The sequence below is a fragment of the Choloepus didactylus genome, chromosome 3 (assembly GCF_015220235.1).
Source record: "Choloepus didactylus isolate mChoDid1 chromosome 3, mChoDid1.pri, whole genome shotgun sequence".
In the NCBI taxonomy this organism is placed as follows: domain Eukaryota; kingdom Metazoa; phylum Chordata; class Mammalia; order Pilosa; family Megalonychidae; genus Choloepus; species Choloepus didactylus.
The window spans coordinates 156,462,874-156,485,456 of NC_051309.1; the positions used below are offsets into that span (position 1 = coordinate 156,462,874).

Sequence of the window (22,583 nt, forward strand, 5' to 3'; positions counted from 1 at the left end):
AATTTCCTCCTAGTAAACTTTCTGCGTAATCAGCATGTAGCAAAAGAATTGGAGAACTTGGCTCAGACTTAATGAGAAGTTATTAGTAATCGGTCCTATTAATTTTCCTTTTTCAAGTAAAAAATATAATATAAAGGTGTCATTACCTTTACTTCTGTATCTGAAGTGGATCAAAAAACATATTCTTTTTATTTTATAGTTAACCAAATAAAACTGATTTTGGTTGGGCCCACAGGACAAGACTGTTCAGTAATTAACATATCAGCTGATATGATGCTTTGACACTTCAGATGTAAGTGTCTTTGTACCTAGGAGGTTTTTCCATGGATTTGACAGCAATGTTAATTTCTTCATAAATTGTCCATGTCCATGGATGAAAGCTGTTGTTAATTGATTACCATTTTAGAGTTCTTTAGTGCTATTCATATTGAAAATTCCAATAACTCAGGTAGGCTCAGAAGTAGCAAGAGGCTCACTCTTAGCCCAGTGAAAGCATCTTCTGTTAGCTGTCAACAAAAAAAATTGGGAGATTAAAATTCCTTCAGAAAATTTTTCTTTTCTAAGGTATAAGTATTAGATAGTAGTAATCCAGAAAAGCCTAAATGATTTTACCAACTTTTCTTACTCTACAGTGCTCTGCTCATGCTTCAAATCATTTACATTTAAAATTTTATTTCATACTTCACAAAGCAGTTAAGAATCTGTGTCTGAAATAATTTTCTATATAAACATGTTTTCAGTTTTATTTTTCAAAATCAGAAGTCGTTGTACTTAAATGCATTCATTTTCATCCCCTGCTCACTTTGGGATTGTATTTCTAAGATTTAATACTAAGTAAATATTAGTAGTGAATCAAAAGGACACACTTCTATTTTTCATTACAAATTTTGAAAGCAGATTGTTTAACTTATTTGACTGTGTGCTAATTTAAGTCCTCATTCTACTGCCTTTGAATAGCATTGCTGTGTACTCTCTGATCCCAGAGTTTAATTTTATAAGCATTTGGCTGGCAAACAGAGGAGATAACGTAGTTCAGATATCACTTGAATTCAGTATTACTCAACTTGACAAACTCTGCCTTTAGCAGATATTTATTTTTGCCATACAGTGTAATTTGATTTTTTGATGACTGGCCTAGTACTATCAGTGATTTCAAAACTAAGTAGGAGAAAAGAAATCTTAAATGTCAGTGGAAGAATCTTGTATGGTGTTAGTTAATCTGATAATAAAAATATTATGTTTTACTTTTAAACTTGTTTTTCCTCTTTATGATCTATAGGATTTTCCTAAGCCCAGTGAAGAGAAGATTAAGTTGATTCTCAGTCAAAGTGCCTGGACTTCTCAATCCAATTCTTTGGCATCCTGTTTGTCTAGACTTTCTGGAAAATCTGAAACTGGGAAAACTGGTCTGATTAACCTAGGAAATACATGTTATATGAACAGTGTTATACAGGCGTTGTTTATGGCCACAGAGTAAGTTTTAATTTGAATCGTCTTTGTTTTAACTGTGGAAATTGATGCATGTTGATGAAATGTAAGTTGGTGGGATTATCTTCACATTTCTTATAAATAGAAATGTTAATATTTTCATATAATTGACTTAGAATGAAAATGCTTTTAGTGCTCAGGAACTATTAACATATTAACTTCTATAGATTCTACTTTATTATTTATATTATGCATTGCATTTAGAATGTCACCTTTTAATTACTCTGATTTGATATTTATTAGTGTAACAGTGGGATTGATTAGGCCTATTCCAAAGAGTTTAAGTGTCCTTAAGTACATTGTTATTATCCCATAAGACACTGTATTTTTTTTCTTTAAACCTATGTATCTTTTTTTTGGCAGGGGGATGGGGGGTCATATTTAGTTTTTTCTGCTTGTAGATATTTTGCTGTTTATCAGATCAACACCTTCTTCATTGCTATTAAAAGTGAACTCTGCCTCTACCCCAAGATCATAGATACTGAACATGTATGTAAACAGACATGTTTCTTTGCCCTCTGAAATATTTACTTTCAAATCCTTTTTCTTTTGCAGCAAAGCAAATAGGAGCTCAGAGGTTGTTAACATCCACAGGAAGCATCAGATAACAGAGATTCTTGTTTCCTACTCATTGACACCAACTCCCTCAAATCCAGCTAGAAAACTCACATATCCCATGAGTTATAACATTCTGGATATACTTTATTTTAGGAAAATATACACATTCTTCATGTTGGAGACTAAAAGATTATTTTCATGAATTATTTTTCTATTCATAAAGAAAGAATGAAGTCAGTGAGTTGAAATAGTATGCATTCAATTTAAGATTAGCACTCTGGGTAAGGAATCAGTATGTCTCAGTATTCGGACTCGAATGTTGACAACATTTTAGTAAGTAGTAAGATATGGGTAGATGGAAAACTATGTCATAGAAGTTCTAAAGTGTTTATGTAGGAAAAGGAGGAAGATTTACAGAGAAAGCACAAGCCTACATTGTACCACTCACTGAATTCAGATATGTAAATAAATTTCTCCTGTCAAGTATAAAGTTGATATACTGTTTATACTTGTTTATATCCTATATCTTATTATATGACCAATGGAAATTGGCTAGATAACTACATCCTAAGAAAAAGCAGAAAAGGGAATACCTGTGATATGAAGGAAAAGTAAATCTGAGGAGATTAAAATATAAATACAGCCACACAAACACTTTGCATTATGAAGAGCTTGAATTTTTGCTCTGCCATTATCATCTAAGCAGTTATACAAAAACTGAAAAATTGGTAAATTTACCTAAAATAAGTATATAGTGTGTATATATTTAAAATTTTGTGTATATTATATACAAGATAATTTTTTACCTCTTTCAAACCTAATTCTTTTGAAAGAACTTGACTTCTTTTATGGTATGTTTCCTGTGTACAAACATTTTATTAAAAATATGACAAAATAGATGTTAATATGATTACCACATTTGGTTACAGTACTTTAGAATGCCATCTCTGTAATGATAAACTTTTCCTAAAGGCAAAAACATGGTTGAATTTTCTCTATTCAATACCATCAAAGTGTCATTCACGGAACTTGACTGAAAGGACTATAAATTGAGTTCCAAGCCTTTGTAATTTGTAGAGTTAACTTTATTTTGTTTCCTGAGCCCAGATTATACTATCAGAATGAAGGCATTGTTTTTACCTTGGTTTGGTTTGGTTTGGTTTGGTTTGTTTGTGTTTGGAGTTTGTTTTTTTGTTTGTTTTTTTTTTTTTTTGCTTTTTTTTGTTTGTTTTTTAAGAAAATGTGTACTCTTAAATTCAAGTGATACTAGGCATAAGACTGAAAGAATCCATATATCACCACCAGATGTCATCTAGTGCAGCCATCTCATTTTACAGGTGAAAGAGAAAGCAGCCACCCAAAACTATTTTAACTGGCAACAGCAATCCAAAGAGCACATCTATAGTGCAGTGGCCAAAAGTACTATCTCAGAATAGGAAGACTGCATATTTTATTTCCTAGGTAATTATTTAATAATTTGTGTTGGAAATATTTTCATGTTAGGGCAATACAGATCTATGTCATTTTGAATAAATGGATGTACCATAATTTATTTAACTATCCTACTGGTGAATATTAGATTGTTTTGCTCATGTTAAACATTTTTCTGCCCGTATGCAGGTATAAAGCAGATTTTTTGAATAGGGTATGATAAATTGTTTTCCAGAAAAGCTGTATGCAGCATTTTGAATTCACATACTAATGAATGATTGTACCTGTGACCTCATACCTTCAGTAGAACTTGGTATAATCATTCTTTTGAGTTGTTTTCCATTCTAAGCAAAAGTATCTTTTTTAATTTGCATATTATTGACCATTGCAGAGGGTTTTTCCCCGTTTTTCTTTGCATATTTGCATTTCTTTTCTAAATAACCTCTTTACATTGTACATCTTTTTTTGATCTTTTTCATGTTTATTTTTATGTATATACTCTGTATGATAATCCTAATGTGAAGTGTTTTATTTACAATTTTTTATTTTATGCAGTCAAATCTGCCGTTTTTCATTTGCAGTGTCTGAATTTCAGAAAGCTTTCCCCATCCAAATTCCTTTTTTCTTTTAAATACTTCAGTAGTTGGTATTTTACATTTGGCTCATTACTCCCATGTAGTATTTGTGGTGATTGAAATTTTATCTAGTTGTATTTTTTTCCAAACAGATAACCTAATTATTCTGAAACTATTTTTTAGTAGTTTATCCTTTTCCCATTTTAAACTAGTACAATACTTTTGAAACTACTCTAACTTTATAATAGGTTTTATTTATAGCAATTTTTTTCTTTCAAACCGATTTGAAAGGATTTTAAAAGTTGCTTACTTAGGTTATGAATTAACAGCTTAACCTTGACAGCTTTCTGTCTGCATTCAAGTATATATGAATTCTCGATTGTGTGTATGGATATGCTTTTCCTCTCCTTATTTAAAATGTATTTTATTCTAAAATTGTCTATGCGTTAAGAGAAGATTATATCAATAACTTACCCTACAAAAGTTGAAGAGGTTTTAGTCAAAAACTGCTATGGTCAAGAACATAATTTACCTAGGAGTAGTCTCTGATAGGTGGATCTGAGCAGGTAACCGTTGTTCGCACTTTGTTCAACTTTCTTTCCTTTTAGGAAATAATGTTAGTGAAGGAAATATTAAGACCAAATGGATTGCTGCAGATGAGCTCAGGTCTCAACAGTAGTCCTTGTATTCTTCTTTAATAGTTATTTCATTCCAACTTTGTGGTCTAAAGGCATTTTTAAAAGAGATTTCTTTATTTAAGTGTCTAAATTATAGATTAAATCAAGACACTGAAATCTAAGGTCTCTATTCATTGCAATAAGAAAGTGGGTTGGGGTGAACTCTTTTTTGCTTTATTATTATTTTTTGTTTTAGCTATCTATTCAGAAAGTGCAGGTTTGCATAGTAATAGCTAGAAAATCACCAGCAAAAAGTAGGTTGGTGACGTTTTTGGCAATTACAGTCATATTCCTGAAAATATTTCGTAGTGCTTAATTCTGCATTTTGCAGAATTCTAGCTATATATTGAGCAGTAAAGTTAAGTAAATGGCAAGATCTGTGAAATACTCTTTTTTTTTTTTAATCCTTTTATTCCACCAGTTTTGACTAGGGAAGAAACAGTGAGCTTGTAGCTTTTGGGCAAAGGGGTTGCGTATTTTTGTTTTTGACATCCCAGACAATGAAAATGACTTTTAAAGTTTATATGCAAATTATTTTTTGAAAAACTATTCACTATTTTTCGCTGTATCTTGATAAAATTTTCATTGTGGTTGACAAATGCAGTAGTCCTGTGGGTATATTTATATATTTACATAGCAAGACCTCATTTATCTTGGATCTGAAGATACCAAATTATTGTATTATAGCCTAAACTTCAATCTTTTTTTTAAATATTTTTCTAATCTGTATTGTACACTCTCTGCCTCCTTAAAGCAGATACCTGACATGATTTTTTATAACATTTGGTGACTCATTATCCCTATAATCATCAGATTTTACCATACTATGAATAAAATACTTGTTTTCCATGTGTGGACTTGGGGACATCTTTCCTAGATACATCAGCAGAGAGATTAGCAAAGGAAAGAGTGTGAACTTTGGTGTAGTACATACCTGATCTTCACTTTGTGTTTCTGTTTGCTAATCCAGAAAACAAGAATAATATGTGACAATACATAGGGCAGTGGCAGGCAAATATTAAGTGTTCATTTATTGTCATTCACCTGTTCCTTCTTCACTTTATTATACATAAGTAATTCTGCTAGATAAAGGGCATCAGGTAAGTAAAGTTACTTTTAGGATCATAAATTTTTGAACTTACTTCCTTTTAGCTTTTAGATCTTAATTTGAAAAAGGTGTGTATATACACGTTTATATACATTGTTATATTTCCTTCCCTTTCAGTTTTAGGAGACAAGTATTGTCCTTGAATCTAAATGGGTGCAATTCTTTAATGAAAAAATTGCAGCATCTTTTTGCGTTTTTGGCTCATACACAGGTGAGTGTACGTGTGTGTATTCTGTGTATGTTAACTCTTTAATCTTCACATTATAACAAACTTGGTGAGCCTTTTTAGCTGATAAAATAATATACATATAAATAGTGTACATCCTGCCCAACACAACAAAGCCGTTTTAAAATGCTAAAGAGATACTACCTAAAATATCTGGGCATCAGGATATGCCCTAAGTTTCTGTTTCTTCCCCTACTTCCCATTCTTCTGAATGAATATAATGCTAGTACATTGTTCTGATTACTGCAGAGACAATCTTATTTCCAATACAATAATTAAGCTCCTTCATGAAATCATTTTAAATGTATCTTCAATAGTTTACAGATGCTAAATTGATGGATTTGTACAATGAACAATTAAAATAATTTTGTGACACTTTGCCTTCTTTTTTCTTCATTTTTTTATATTTACCCTTTCATGATGACTAAAGATCTCTGTACTTTTGTTTATCTACTAAGTTCTAGAGCCTCAAATTTTGTGGTTTTTTTATATCCACAAATTACTCCAAGGAAATGAATTTATGCTAATGACAAAAAGTTGCATAGAGTAAACATTCATTCATTCATCAGATACTTGTTTAGAGACACTGTATGTGGGCTATGATAAGCATTCAAAGAGGAATTCCTACCCTAAAGGAACCAACAGTTTAGGCTTTGAGTAGATATGTGTGAATATTGTATATCATTTATAAATAAGACCCATTATTATTTTCTGGTTTTACTCTGATTACCTGAATTTCACAGAGGTCTAAAGGGGTAAGGAGCTAAGGCTAGAAGAGAAGATAGATATAGAATGGATGGGATTGGTTGATGGGAATGCCTTGTTTCCTATCTAGAAGCTGAGAAATATCTCTAGTATAACTTCTTAAATGGAAAGAATCAAGACAGGATTGACGTAAGAAATGATAGTGATGGCCTGTGAGTAGTAATACAATGAGATATTTTTATTATTCTCTATCTAGGGGAAATATGCTCACAAGATAAATTTAGCATCTTAGGACCAAGGGAAATGAAAACAGTGGAAATAATCTACCACCACCACCACCACCACCATTGTTTCCTAGTAGATTGATTTCTTTGCTTGCTTTATCGCTAGTCTTTATTTGTTAACTTATTAAATCAGAGCTATTAGAAAAAAACCTAGAGATTTTCCTGCCCCCAAAAAAAGAAGACAGGAATTAATAAGAGAACCTTTTAAAGTTCTGTCATAGTTGAGACACTGTCTGATAGCAGACCTGCAAGGATTGTTTTAGGTAGGTAGAGTTCCCTATATAAGCAAAAAGACCATTTTTTCTTACAATTAATACATCTACATTTATTGAACATTTAAAAATTTTGAACTTTGTGCTAATTGCTTTTATATGTATTATCTCTTAATCCTCAAAATAAATCAATGAGGTAATAAGGTAGTGTCCTCATTTTGCAGAAAAATGAACAGGTTAAGTTACTGCTCAGGTTCACATAAACAAATGGCAGGATTGGGATATGAACCCTAACGGCTCTGAAGCCCATGCTCAATGAGTACCCTCAACTTTCTCCCTTCAAAATGTTATAATTAATACTGATTTGGGTAAATTTTTCCTTAGCTGGGGATTCTAACTTTACAAGCCACAAATGTTCAAAATGTCAGAGAATTCTTAATTTTCAAATAATGATATTGATAACCATTTCAGTTTTTTGTTGTTGTGACAAAATCTAGGATTTGAACTTAGATTGCCCCAGAGCCCATGATCAACCACTTCACTAAACTACCTTCCTACTAAAAAAAATAAATAAATAAATAAAATTATATATATATATTAGCAAGTTACCTACCCAAATGTGCTCACATTGTGAATATTTGTAACATATGTGCATACTCAAAGAAAATTTTACCTAAACTAGGTATGCTTAGCTCTGTTAAGTAGCCCCCTTGTAACTTTACCCAAAATATCTTTTTATTAATGTCTTTTTCAGATAAGGTTTTTCAAAAATTGTGGAGTCAAGCAACGTGACTGTGAGAGGAGGACAATGCCAGAAGCACTGTATTAAAATTTAGAGAGACCTGGGTTCTAATGTAGTTCCCTCTGCAACCAACTTTTCCGTGTGACCTTAGCAAGTCACATAGCTTCTCTAGATACCAATTCTCATCTGAGAAGTTATGACCAAAGGTTACCTAAATTCATTTTCAACCAATTTTATCTGCCTTTAAATTACCTCTATTTTTTGGCATTTTTTTAGTGAAGGTTGAACACAATGTAATTTTAAGTAATATTTTCTTAACATTATGTATTATGATTTAAGGAATTTGATCCATGGTGTTAGACTCACTTGCTTCTATTTTCTCTGTTGCTGTCAAAAGAGGGAAGCTTATGCACCTCGGATATTCTTTGAGGCTTCCAGACCTCCATGGTTTACTCCTAGATCCCAGCAAGACTGTTCGGAATACCTGAGGTTTTTGCTGGACAGGTAAAAAGTATTTTTAATGTTATAATATGAATTATGACCTTGTGTAACAGTAGTTTATTTCTAAAGAATATTGTTTTTACCTTTAAAAACTCATTTCAAGTGTTATTCTTTAAAATACCTTTTATTTCCTGTATGTTTTTAAAGTTTTCTTTTGTGTTTAGTTAGATTTCTTTTTTGGACTTTCTTACTTTAGACCAATTTTTCTAAAAAATGTGGTATAGAAGCCCTGGGATATCCCAAAACACTTTCAGAGGGTCTGTAATCTCCTACCTTTTCCCAGCAAATATCTGTATGAGATCAGATTTTCTTCATATCCTTCATCCCAAACAACATATCACAATAGATTGAATGCAGAAGCAGATATGAGGATCCAGCTGTCTTCTCTTAAGCCAGATATTTAAAATATTCACAAAATAAAACAGTGCCACTCTTCTCACTAAATTTTTTTGTTATAAAACATTATTTTTTAACTGTTTATATATTAACATGTAATGGGTTTATTATTGTTTCAAAATGTATTATTATTTAAAATTTTCCAGTTTTCAAATACAATGAAGATTGATAGTTATAATCAAATAAACAAAAACTCTTGGGTTCCTCAGTTATTTTTAAGAGTATAAAGGGGTCCCAAGATCAAAAAGTTTAAGAACTACCACTTTAGACTCATTTATCATTGGATAGGATCAATATACTATCTCCTTACCACTTAATTGCTAAAACCTATTATCATTTGTCTTCTTGCTCCCCTCTGTTATATGAATATATGATAAAGTTAGCTGGGTTCAACATGTACTGCCTTCCTTCCTTTCAGTTTTAAGGATATATTGAGTGGCTTCTTTGTTCCAGGCTTTCCATGTCTTTTTAGAAGGCAGTTAACAGACATATATAATTAACTATAATATAAGTGCTATAAAATAGCAGCATGAAAAAAGCGTAATGAGAACATAGGGTAATGATAGGCCCCTACATTCTCAAACTATTCAATATTCCTCTTGATTAAAAGGGGAAATTTGAGTCTTTAAATTAGTACTTGATAAAAATAATTTAACTTTATATAAGCCATCAATATTTTTTAATAGAAATTGCATTTAAACTAAAATGAAGTAATTATTATATAATGATACACTCTCCTGCAGACTCCATGAAGAAGAAAAGTTCTTGAAAGTTCAGTCTTCACACAAGCCTTCTGAAAGTCTGGGATGCAGTGAAACTTCTTTACATGAAGTAGCCAATAAGACAGCTCTACTAACAGAGACCTCTTACACAAGTGACAGTGAAAAGACTTTAATAGAAAAAATGTTTGGAGGAAAACTACGAACTCATATATGTTGTTTGAACTGCAGAAGTACCTCACAAAAAGTGGAAGCCTTTACAGATCTTTCACTTGCCTTTTGTCCTTCCTCCTCTATGGAAAACTTGTCTTTTCAAGATCCAGCATCATCACCTAATGTACAAGGTGGTAGTCTAATGCAAGCCAGTGTACCTGATCCTTCAGAAGAACCAATTGTTTATAATCCAGCAACAGCTGCCTTTGTCTGTGATACAATTGTGAATGAAAGAACTATAGGCAGGCTTCCTGATGAGCTTCACTGTACTGACAACACTTCTGTCCCTAATGAATCTAGCAAGATTCTGGTTAATAATGGTTTATCTCAGAAACCAGGAGGTGACACTCCACCTTCAGTAACTGACTTACTAAATTATTTTTTGGCTCCAGAGATTCTTACTGGTGACAACCAATATTATTGTGAAAACTGTGCCTCTCTGCAGAATGCTGAGAAAACTATGCATATTACGGAGGAACCTGAATACCTTATTCTTACTCTCCTGAGATTTTCATATGATCAGAAGTATCAAGTGAGAAGAAAAATTTTAGACAATGTATCACTGCCACTGGTTTTGGAGTTGCCAGTTAAAAGAACTACTACTCTTTCTTCGTTGTCAGAAAGTTGGTCTATAGATGTTGATTTCACTGATATTAGTGAGACTCTAGCTAAAAAATTAAAACCTTCTGGGACTGAAGAAGCTTGCTGCCCAAAATTAGTGCCCTATCTGTTAAGTTCTGTTGTCGTTCACTCTGGTATATCCTCTGAAAGTGGTCATTACTATTCTTATGCCAGAAATATCACAGGTACAGAGTCCTCATATCAGATGTGCCACCAGGGTGAAACTCGGGCTTTAGCATCCTCCCAGAGTATTTTATTGGGCAGAGATAGTCCCACTGCAATTATTGAACAGGACTTGGAAAATAAGGAAATGTCAAAAGAATGGTTTTTGTTTAATGACAGCAGAGTGACGTTTACTTCATTTCATTCAGTCCAGAAAATTACGAGTAGGTTTCCAAAGGACACAGCTTATGTGCTTTTGTATAAAAAACAGAACAGCACTAATAGTCTAAGTGGTAATAATACAACCAGTGGACTCTGGGTAAATGGAGACCCACCTCTACAGAAAGAACTTATGGATGCTATAACAAAAGATAATAAACTATATTTACAGGTAAGTTTGTAAAAAGCATTTTGACAAGTGACTAAGTGAAATCCAACTTAGCTTCTACATTTTTGAGGAATCTAAAATTTGAATCTGGGAGGAAATGGGCTAAACCTATATAATTAAGTTATTTTACTTTCTAATGTTATAAAGTATGAAAAATGGTAGGTGCAATATAGAAAACCATTTTGGTTTTAATTGCAGAAGTGCTCATTCTAAAATGAAACAGTATAGAAATATGGGAAGTTTTTTAAAAGTGGAAGTATACTTCCTCTTCCCTTTAGTCCCACCACCAAGAAAAACAGCTACTAAATTTGGTGTTTATTCCTTCTAGATGTTTGTGTAAAAAATGTTAAGGGCTGTTTATTGACATTGAGGTTATATGAAAAAGGACACTAAAAGGTAGAATATATAAAGAAAGAATGTTTGTATTCTTTGAAGATCTTGTAAATAAAACCAAGGAGAAAATAGGGCAATTAGTAAGTAAAAACCATGAAATAGCAGTTTCATATGAGATGAATTCACTTCTAAATATACTTGTATAAAAAGTATGAAAGAACTCCTTATAAAGGAGTTAATGATTTTATTACTTTAAAGTTAATAAAGATCTTGATGAAATTATTTTTCTTTGGAACCTGCCAGCTATCAATATAAAGGATAGTTATATGTAAATGTAAATTACATTTGTAATGTAAATTGTAGGTAATATGTAGGAAAAGAAATTGTAGGTATATTAATTGGGTAGCTCAAGTGATTTTATGAGTTTAAATAAGTTTCTAAAAATTTGTTTTAAAAGTCATAAAACTCCTAAACAATACAGATAGAACAAGAAATGAACCTTATAGTACTGATCTTTAGAGGCAAGATAAAAGAGCATAGTAATGTTCCTAGAGTAACATAAAAACAAACTTCACACACAAGAAAATATAAATTCATAAAGTTTGTTATAAGTGATTCACAACCAAAGACTCTAACATCCAGTCAGATTGCTTATAATTTCAAGTTTATAAAAATAGAATGTACTCAGCCAAGTCCTTACTCGATACTAGATAAGCACTACATATTAATTGTCATGATTCTTGAAGATTGGAGAGTAGAAATTCTATAATATAAAATGTAGAGAATAAGGCTTAGTTCAATCTTGACTGAATGAACAATGCAAAAGACCTCTGCATGTCAGTGATTGGGTGAAATATATTTATCAAAGGTAAGTTTTATGGGTTTTGAAAAGCTGAGAAACTGCTCTGATTTCTGTGAATAAGAAGGCTGGATGTTCTTATAACTATAAGAACTACTTGTATTGCAACCTTATTCTAAATGATATTTCACCATAACCAGCTTGTTATGCAACCATTCTAAATTTTATCTTAAGTCTTATATTGGCAAGTTGTTTAATTCAAAAAAGATATTTCCAAATTTTACAGTAAGGTATTTATTTACCTATATTAAGACTGGCTTTTATATCAAAGTGCCTTTCTTAAAGCAAATTACAGTAATAAACACTAGACTCTTAATTAAAAAATTTTAATATATTTAGATTATATATTACTTTTAAATACAATAATGTAATTGATGATGGCTTCTCATTATATAGAATTTCTTGAATTGTGAAGTTTCTCATACTGTCTAACCAAATCTGGTGTTTTAAGTTTGTGTTTTAGAGACTATACTATTAGATTCCTTCTGTTAATGCAGATAGATTCATTCTCATAATTGCCAGCTTGTGCAAAAGTATGGGGTTGAGACTTTCATGCAGCAGATTCAGCTGTCATTTTATAGTTTTGAACACATGGAACATGGGTGTGTGCTTTGTTTGTATTCTCATTTTTGTTTTTACACCTATCCCAAAGGCAAGATATATGCCCATTTCATAGTATATTCATGTCTACAAAATAACTTTGCTTTAAGTAATAGCATTATAGCTATTTATAAAACAGTTGTAAAAACATAATCAGATCTTAGTAAAAATAAGGGTTTGGGGTAAACATTTTGAGTTCCTTTGCACTTGAACAATGTTGCAAATTAGTTCAACATTTTAGTACATATATATTCTTTTTTCTTTTTTTCATATTCTCTTTTAATACTTGCTTTATAATCCCATTAGAAACTCATTTTTTAATCATTTTTAAGAAACTTTTCTTAAGATTCCATTTTTTAATGGAATTACAGTCACAACTAGATTAGCAAGTGTTAAGCAGAAAGAAACTTCGCTGTTTCTAGTACTGGCAGGACAATGGTTTTGGAAAGTCTGGGTTAAAAATCTGCCCAGTGGTTTTCTATTCTATGTATCATAGCCTGACACATAAGAGAACAAAATAATCATGAATCTCAAAGTAAATTTTCAAAACAAAGAAAATATGAATCTATGTAAGAAACAAAAGTTGGAGATGGAATGTAAGAAAAAAAATTCATATATCTCTTTCCCATCAATCCAAAAGATACTTCTTTCAGGGTATCTCCATTGTCTTAGTCTCTGGACTACAAAAATTATGCCTTTGGTTAGCATCCAGTGAAAGATAGTGTAAGTACCACCACCATAGCTCTGTGAAGATTGCTACCTAGCTAGTATTGCATCGACAACATACAAAGGTTTCTATCATTTCTTGCTTAGTTTCTTTACTCTCTTGCTTGGTTTGTTTCCTTTGTTTCTTTGTGGGGAGGGGAAGTAGACTGGTAGTTTAATTCTTAATATTTTTTCTTTATCTTACAGAATTTATGTGTGTGTGGTTTAAAGAAAAATGAAAGATGGATTAATTTAATGTTAACAGTTTTATTTGAGTGAGAGATTTAAATATACTGAAAGTTATATGTACCAAAGTGCCAGTAATTCCTTTCTGTGGCTAGGCCTTTGTCTACTATTAAAAGAAAAATTAATTTTATTTAATATAAATATATGATATAATTAGATATGCTATGAGAACCACAATTTTTAATGTTACATAAAATATTCTCACCTGTATTAAAATAAATAAAGACAGTTTTTCTTAATTTTTATCCATTGTTAAGCTTATTTTCAGAAAACCCAGAATTTCATAATTTTTTTTCTGTCAGGCATATATTTATATAAATTGGTAATAAAGAAAAAGAGGAGTATTCCTTTGTTGGGAAGCTTTCTGCCTTGAAATATTTAGGTTTCATGAATCTTAGACACAATGAAGTTATTAACTTAATTTTGTATCTTCTCTGTCCTTTAATATGACTCCTGGAGGAAATCACTTTATAACAAAGTCCAGGCAAAATTCTCACCACATTTCTTGAGAGCAGAACTTCTTGAACTCTTCCTTGCATATTCATTCATTTTTAATTCATTAAGGAACATCATCTATATCTGAAACCAAATTTTGTTTCTTACATACAGAATCATATTTTCTTTGTTTGTTTCAATAGTTTAATAGGCTGTAGAGCTGGAGCAATGAGAAATTTGATGTTTGTGTGTGTGTTTCTCATGTATCTATTGCTTTTATTTCCCACCTGTAAAACATTTATAATTCTTTAATTTTACATATTGAGGAATAAATTCATATTTCTCCTGAAAATACTGTGTCATTAGACATTATACAGAGGATCCCACAGTTATAAATGTAAATGACACAGTAAATGAAAAAAATATTTTTGATAAATATCCTGCAAATTAAGTTTTAAAAAGCCCTGCCAAAGACTGGTTAATTGGGCCATTCCATTATGAGAATATATTATCTTAGGTCCCTTTCAGCCATAAAAGTATGTGATTCTTTTTCATTTCATGTTTTAGGAGTCATATAGTATTCACTGTACATTACTGAGAAATAAAGGGTCCATAATGCAAGGGATAGAAGTCCATGTAAGCCTGATTTTTTTTTTTCTCCATAATGAATAATTGAGCGTCTTTGAAGGTGGAGAATAGTCAGCTAAAAAATTTAGGTAGAAATTATGAAATAGTATTACCCTGCCAGCTGGAACAAAGTAACTGGACTTTAAGTTGAAACAGTGAAAATACTACAGTTTTTGTTGGTAATGTTAACTGTGTTTTGAAAGTTCTTCAAGATGATTATGTGTCACAGGCAAAAGGTTCTGCTGTTACTGGTGACTTTTAGACCTTTTTGATTGGGTCACCAACCCTGTTGGAAAGCTATAGACCCTGTCCTAGAAAAATGGGCACATGCCAGAATATTCTGCATATTCTTTCAAGGCTTTTGTGGGCCCCTAGTTTTAGAATTCAGTTTTACACCTTTGCCAAATGAATTTGCCATTATTTATTTGCATTTGCTCCCTTTGAGGCCCACTACCTAACAGCCTTCTAATCTGAGGTCATCAATATTTGTTGAGCAACTTAAATATACCTGACACATAAATGAATATGAGTGGTTCCTGATAAAAGTTCTAATAATCTGGTAAGGAAAGTTTTAAATTCTACTGTAAAGAGATAGACTTCTTTTTACAGTATTCTTCAGCTCTATCTTACTTTATTTACTGAGAAATATTTTAGAGCAAAGGTAGAAAAATTCAGCTTCTTCCATTGTTTATACCCTTTATGATAATCACCCACTTCCAGAATAGTGCCCATTGATATAGAGAAAATAATCCATTAGGATAACCTTTGAATTCTACATTTTAATATGAGTATTACAAAAGAAATCCATTCCCATATGTTTTGGTGAATGTTACAGACACTAATGTTTTCCACAGAGAAGTTTTACACATATGTGAAGTGAGGATACTGAAACAGAATGGCCTTTAAGATTTGTTAGTCTGTACAGTTACACTAGGATTTTGCTCTCTACCTAGTTCGTTCCATCTGTGATTATGCACCTTAGAATTTGGTGTTAATGTGGTCAACATTTTTAAAGCTACTGAGATCTAACAATGCTTATTAAAGATCAGGGCAGTTTAAGAAATATTTTATAGGTGTTATACCCTAGCCGCTGCATTTGGTATTTTAATTTCATAGAAATTATTTTTAATTTTAGGAACAAGAGTTGAATGCTCGAGCCCGAGCTCTACAAGCTGCATCTGCCTCCTGTTCATTTCGGCCCAATGGATTTGATGACAATGACCCACCAGGAAGCTGTGGACCAACTGGTGGAGGGGGTGGAGGAGGATTTAATACAATTGGCAGACTGGTATTTTGAGCCTGAGAGAGTCCAAAATGCACTGATCACAAACATCCAATACGATGACTGTTAAAATGTCAAACTGTTACAAATAACATATTTTTTATTTTTCTTTTCATTAGACCCTTATACTTTAAGAAAACACACTCAGTGCTTGTTTTTATTTTCTTGACAATAACATTTATTATCAAAATGCATCATGGGAAAAAAATCTACCTCTTACAATTCCATTTGCGTTTATGTTTAGATATTCTTGACCAAAACATTTTTAAAGGAAAATAAGTACCTGGTCCCTAATTAAGCTGCATTAGAATTAGTAGAGGCATTTGAATGGTCCTATTGTAGTTTTACTGAACAAAAAATGTAATTTATTTAGCATTCTTTATAAAAGAATCAATGCTAAAAGTGAGGGAAATGTTTAAAAAAAACAAAAAAACAAAAAAACCTTTATTTCCTGTGTGGTTACCCCTTTATTAAATTAAAATCTTTGAAAAAACTAGAGATGATACAGTCTCTGATGAAGGCAATAACATAAAATGTATCAAGCTATAGTACTTTTCAGGGTTTTGTTTAGTGCTGTCTTCAGCATTACTATATCTGCATTTCAAGTAAAAGTGTTTAAAATAATTATACATATGTGCTGAACAGATTTTGAGAAAGGTGCATGATCCTGTAGGAGCAACATTTTTACCTAAAAATTGTTAACTTTGTAGTATTTCTAATTGTTCAAGGATTTTAAAATTCTATTTCAGGGAGTATATCTTTTGTGTGTTTTGAAGGAGGTGAGTTCTGTATGTGCCTTGCAGTACTGTAATTCAAAAATAGGAATCTTTGGCTGCAGAAAAGTTTTTTAAAAATGAGATGAGAGGTAATTTTTTTGTGTTAACATTAAACTTATAATTCAAATTATAACTTTTTGAAAGGTATTCGATTTCCAGAAGTAAAATCTGATGGTTCTATATCAGTAAGTGTGATAGTTCATTTTTAACTCTTAAAAGAATTCAGAGAAAATGAACCTAGTCAAGTAAAAAATCTTTTTTGATTTTGTTACTTAAAACAGTGCCCAAAATATTAAACATTGACTGTATATTTTAGAGTTATACATTGTTTTTTGCTTGTTTGTTTCTTTGAGTCATTATGTGTTGCACCATTGTTTCTATTTCATAGTTTTAGATAAAATGTTGAAATGCCGGACACTGCCATCCAGTATTTCTTTTGCCGGGAAACTAGAAGCCTGTCGTTTCTCCTGAGTATTCAGGAGTTATCCCAATTTTTTTCCTTCCTAAAGGTTTTAACTTATCCATGGTTAGTGCATTGTTCTGAAGATTGGTCTCCTGTTTATTTTGAAAACATTTTAAGGAAAGAATGTTCTTTGGTGATTTGGATTTTATCTTTTTCCCAGGCTTTTATGATGGTGATTAAAAACAGAAATCTTCCATGTTTATTCCACCACCTCCCACTCCCCTAACCTGTTTCCAGGTTAGGGAAGATTAGGAAAACTGATTGGATTAGTTAAAAGCTGGGAATTCTTTCCAGAATTAATCAAGTCCTCTTCTCTATAAATGAATGAATCAGAAGGATATTTTTATCATGCTTTGTTTCCTTTGTCCTAACGGTGAATTTCTAATTTCTGTGTACCTAGTTATCTACTGGCTATATAATGATTTATAAAGAGATTATATCAGTCTTTGCATTTATTGAAATTGGTGAAGTCATTTAATACTTGGATTGATAGTGGGCTAAGATGTTACTAGGAACTTCCTTAAAGGCAATAAACCTACAGACAGTTTTATCTATGAATTTCAGGTCATTCAAGGATTTATATGCCAAGGTGTAATATGTGTTGAATTTTCAAAATGATAACAAAAAGATGAAGTTGTAGTTATGTAATAATACTGAGACTATTCAAATTATAACTTGATACCAATACCAAAAACTTGAAATTAAAGACTACTTTTTAAGATTAAAAATATGGTAACATTGATGAATTTGAAGTATTCACACCTAGGGAAGACTTGAAACCAGAACAACCAGTAGCTTCATTCAAAACCCATCCAACTGAATTTTTAAAATAAGGTAATGCTTAACAATTGTTCTGATCTGTTTATCCCTTAGTCAGTAATCAGCATCCTTACCATTACTTACATAAGCTTTATTTCATTGTAATATTAGATCTTTTATTTCTCCTGGATTCCTAACCTTTGTACTTTCCTTTGCCTCTTGTCCTGATGTCTTCTGAGCTAAGGCTAACTAGATGGAGTGCATTGCTGTTTCTCTGTAGTTCAGTCAAAAGTGATCGTTTTAAGTGAAGTTGCTCATTACTGCTAAAAAAGGAGTGTGTTAGGCTTCCCTCTAACAAAAACAAAAAACTGGAAATCCAAATCTATTCCTTTCAAAGATCATTGTTAGCACAATGAGAAAAGTAGAATTTTTTTCAGAGCGGTAAATGAAAAAGGAAATATATGGGATGTGGTCATGCAAGCCCTGGTAACCTGTCAACTTATATAGGCCCCTGTGCAACTCAAACTCATGACATTTACATATCACAGGCTGGAGGAGGGAATCTAGCACATTCTCCATTCTAGTGTCATCGCACCACCTCTCTTCCAGCTGATTAATCAGAGAAGCAAGGCAGCATTAGGCTATAGATCCTTCACTTCTGTTTCCATACCTTAAGATGCTAGTAGAATTCTGTGGCTAAAGAGATTAATATCCCGCATGAAGACTAGAGGTATAGAGAGTCCTTGTGACCAGCTCAAAAAGCCTATAATATTAACTCAAGTCTAGAAAGAGCAAAAACATTTCACAACTAAATCTTGAGCTCAAATTCTATAATGTTCTTTTCTTATTTAGTTGTTTTTATGGTAATGTTATTTACAAAAGTAGTTGCCTTCTTTTCATATACTACCTCATTTGTGTGCCCAGCACAGTTTCAGGAAAAAATAATTGGCATGATTAGTCCAGTACACAGATCTTAATGGAAATCACTGTTTTGATATTTTGTACTTTGTTTGAGGTTTTAATTTTCAGTATATTTTCCTATGATTGTAATCTACACTAAGAGAGCTTTTTAAATGAATATTTCAGAGGAAACAGTATTGTACATTTATATATAGTATCTTTTCTCTTAAGGCAGCTACACTTTATATATACTTTCATCCTCTGTTTACTTCAGATGATTTTAGATTTCTAAAACTAAATATCCCTGAAGTGGAGAAGGATACGTTATTCACATTTGTAGAAACTTAGTAGGAAATGTTAAAGTGCATCAGCAAAGAAATTTGAATGAAAAGTTATCCACTTAAAAAATGTCTAAAATATAAGCTGTCTCATGTATGTATTCGTAAGTCTTTACCAAACTATCTTTTATCTTCATAATGTTAGCCTTATTTTGTTATACTAAGTTAATTTTCTGATAGACTAAGTTAATTTTCACTTTTGGAAGTGAAACTCAAAATAAATGGGTTAAAACAAGAATTCAAAGTAAACAGTGCTTTGGAAAAAAAAAAAACTGATTTATGCTGGTAAAGAAACTGCAGCTTGTGTAGAAGGGGCACTTCCCAAATCTGGGTTAGTCGCTTGACGCAGCCAATAGAAGTCACACCAAACCAGGCTAAGAAGGAAAAGAGGGTTTATTTACACTGGTGGGAGGATGGGGCGGGGGTGGGGAAGCTTTCCCAGATCAGCCTCCCCGAAGCATTTCTTCAATTGGTTTTTATACCCATTGGAGACAAAGAGAGTTAATCATTTAATTAACATGCAACAAGAGAATTTCAGTAGTTTATCCTATTTCCTTCAGATTTATATCTTGTCATGGCTGGAAAGGCACCTTCTAGTCTAGGAAGATAGATGAAAGGCTTATCTGTATCCGGGAGGTTTGGGGCAGTCTCCCTGAAATGATTCTTTAATTGACTAAAACCATTAGAGGCAAAGAGAGTTAATCATTTTAGTTAACATGTAACAGAAGTTTGGAGACTTTCAGTAATTTAGTTATTTCCTATTTCCTTCAGGAACTAGGTGACACCTGTGATAGGTGCTCCCTGTCTAGGGAGATAGATGGAAAAGATAGATGGGAGGTCTGGGGACCATAGATGAAAGCTTAATTAGGTTTTAGGTGCAAACTTTATATTTACATATTGTTGCAGACTTTACATTTACATCTTGCTCTTTTGTGAGACTAAAATAGTTTTCACCCCTTGCCTACTTCCCATTTTAAGGTTACATTTAAACACTGCTTTAGGTTACATTTTAAGGTTAATTTACGATTTCCTGCTTGCTTACAGTTTTAACTTTCCCATATCAAAAGAAATTGCCATAGAAATAATTTTTAAGGAAATGAGAATTAAGATTCTTATAAAATCAACAATCTGATTTTACAAATTAATAGGGATCTGTTATATAAAACCTTTAGCCCCAATGTTACATAACCAGTGTGGATGTAACATTAAAAATAGAATCTAAGAAATCAGCCAAGTATTTTGCCAGCTCTCAGCACTGTCTGTTATGGCCTGCAGTTGTTTTTCTCGTCATAGATCTCATGTTTTCATGTTTTTGTGTACTAGACACGCAAACACACACATGCATCTTGATTTCAGAGGGACAAGAATGTTAGCATTCTCTGGCTAGAGCAGCATTTCTCAACCTTAAATTCACATTAGAATCACTTGGAGAGCTTTAAAAAAAAATTCCAGGCACCAGCCCCACCCAAAGCCAACTAAAGTGTGTGGGGACTAGGCATTGACAGGTTTTGAAGTTCCTCAGGTAATTTTAATGTGCAGCCTGGATTGAGAACTTCTGGGTTAGAAAGGAAGTCTTTTATTTTCTAGGGCTTTTATCCAAGGAGACTAGCATATGTTGAGTGTCTGCCATGTGCCAGACCCTGGTAGATGTTTATGTTTTTTTAACTTATACCACCCCTGTAAGTAGCTCAAACCCACCCCCTCCCTCTCCTCTTTATGGATAAAGAAAATAAAGAAAAATTCGGGTTAAAGAACTTGCTTAAAATCATGCATCTAGTAAAACCAGAACTGGGATTTTAACCCAAGTCTTCAGAAGTCCAAATCAATGCTCTAATGGAAGGACAGTAACAAGTAGGGGGGGAATGTGAGCAAAAGGCTTAAGTAAATTACATAATAAAGGCTTGGAATAAATTTTATGAAATAAAAATTCTACTTTTTCACTTACCCTTTAGCAATTCAAATATGCACCCTAAAAATTGTGATATCTGCTTTTAGCAAACTTATTTGTTGCACCTGCCTAGTCTCTGCCTACTTTAACCCCCTATCTTCCATTCTTCCATTTCTGTCCTCCCTTGGCCATATTGGAACTTGCATAGTTTTTACTTAGACAGAATCATGTACTTCCCACCTCTAGGCAGTTGCACATGCAGGTCTCAGAATAAGTTAATTCCCTTCACCCCACTTTTCCCTCCCTACTTTAAGTTGACTAATTACTGCTCACCTTTCAGTAGGCTCAAATCTTCTCATACTAATCTCCTAAACTGATTAGTCTCCCTTTATATCATCTTTGTTGTGTTTTGTGCTTCTCCTTAATTGTCCTTTGCTACAGTAGCAATGTTTTTAAAATTATTTATTTAATGCCCAATTGTTCCCTAGATTCTAAGCTCCATAAGGGAAAGGACTGTTTTTTGTTCACCTTAATAGACCCAACAGTCCAGGATAAGCATTGACTGTTGACAAAATTAGGACCAAGGAGCATGAACGATATAGCATGAAAACTTTCTTTTAGGCCTCCTCTTGGCTCATACACAATACAATTTTTAAAATTGGAATAGAGTTTTGGAGTCAGCTAACATTCTAATCTCAGAGGTTAAAAAAAACTCTTGTTTATGTCATTATTATTGCATTGTAGGAGCCACAGCCAGAGTTTTAAATTTAAAAAAAAAAATCTCTGCTCTAATATTAACTTTTACTTTGGAGGTAAATTTCAAGTAAAAATATTAAGTTTTTCTGTCTTTTAAGTAGTCATTTTCCTCCTGTTTGTCCATTCTTTTGTTTGTTTTTTCAAGCTATGAACAGATGTCAAATTAGTAGCTATTGTTTTCAGTAAATAGATGACCAAAAAAATTAAAACAATTGCCTTCTATAATAACCCTCAAGTTTTGAGAAATATGAAAGCAGTGTAATTCATCTCAACATCACCAAATAATTATAACTGCTTCTCTCTGCAAAATATTTTACCCTTTTTAACCTAGAGAAATTAAACAGCAAAGAAAGAAAAAAGTTTTCTACCTATTGAAATAAAAGACTATCAGTTAAAGTCATGGTAGATCACTTGATTAGCTTCTCCGTGGATGCTAAAAAAGACTAGTTCTAACTTAGAAAAGAAAAATATATATACTGGATTTATGGTTTGCTTAGTTTGGTATGAATCAAATCAATTTGGTTAAATATTTAAACATCCAAAAGAGCTTGTTATTTGAAGGTCTTCATTATTAAATTATAGTGTAGACATTAGATTCTAAATATGTCTG

At 32.2% G+C, this 22,583-nt stretch overlaps 1 protein-coding gene across 1 annotated transcript in view; it reads left to right on the top strand.

Moving 5' to 3' along the window:
* The window catches only part of USP38 (ubiquitin specific peptidase 38), a 36,193-nt gene extending 16,624 nt beyond the window's left edge, over positions 1-19,569 (top strand). Inside the window, exons 6-10 of the mRNA XM_037830721.1 lie at positions 1,280-1,473; positions 5,955-6,048; positions 8,404-8,510; positions 9,647-11,009; positions 15,947-19,569. Of these exons, the coding sequence (XP_037686649.1) occupies positions 1,280-1,473; positions 5,955-6,048; positions 8,404-8,510; positions 9,647-11,009; positions 15,947-16,108 (1,920 nt within the window). The 3' untranslated portion in view covers positions 16,109-19,569. The remainder of the gene's footprint in view (positions 1-1,279; positions 1,474-5,954; positions 6,049-8,403; positions 8,511-9,646; positions 11,010-15,946) is intronic.
* Positions 19,570-22,583: the final 3,014 nt, after the last annotated feature.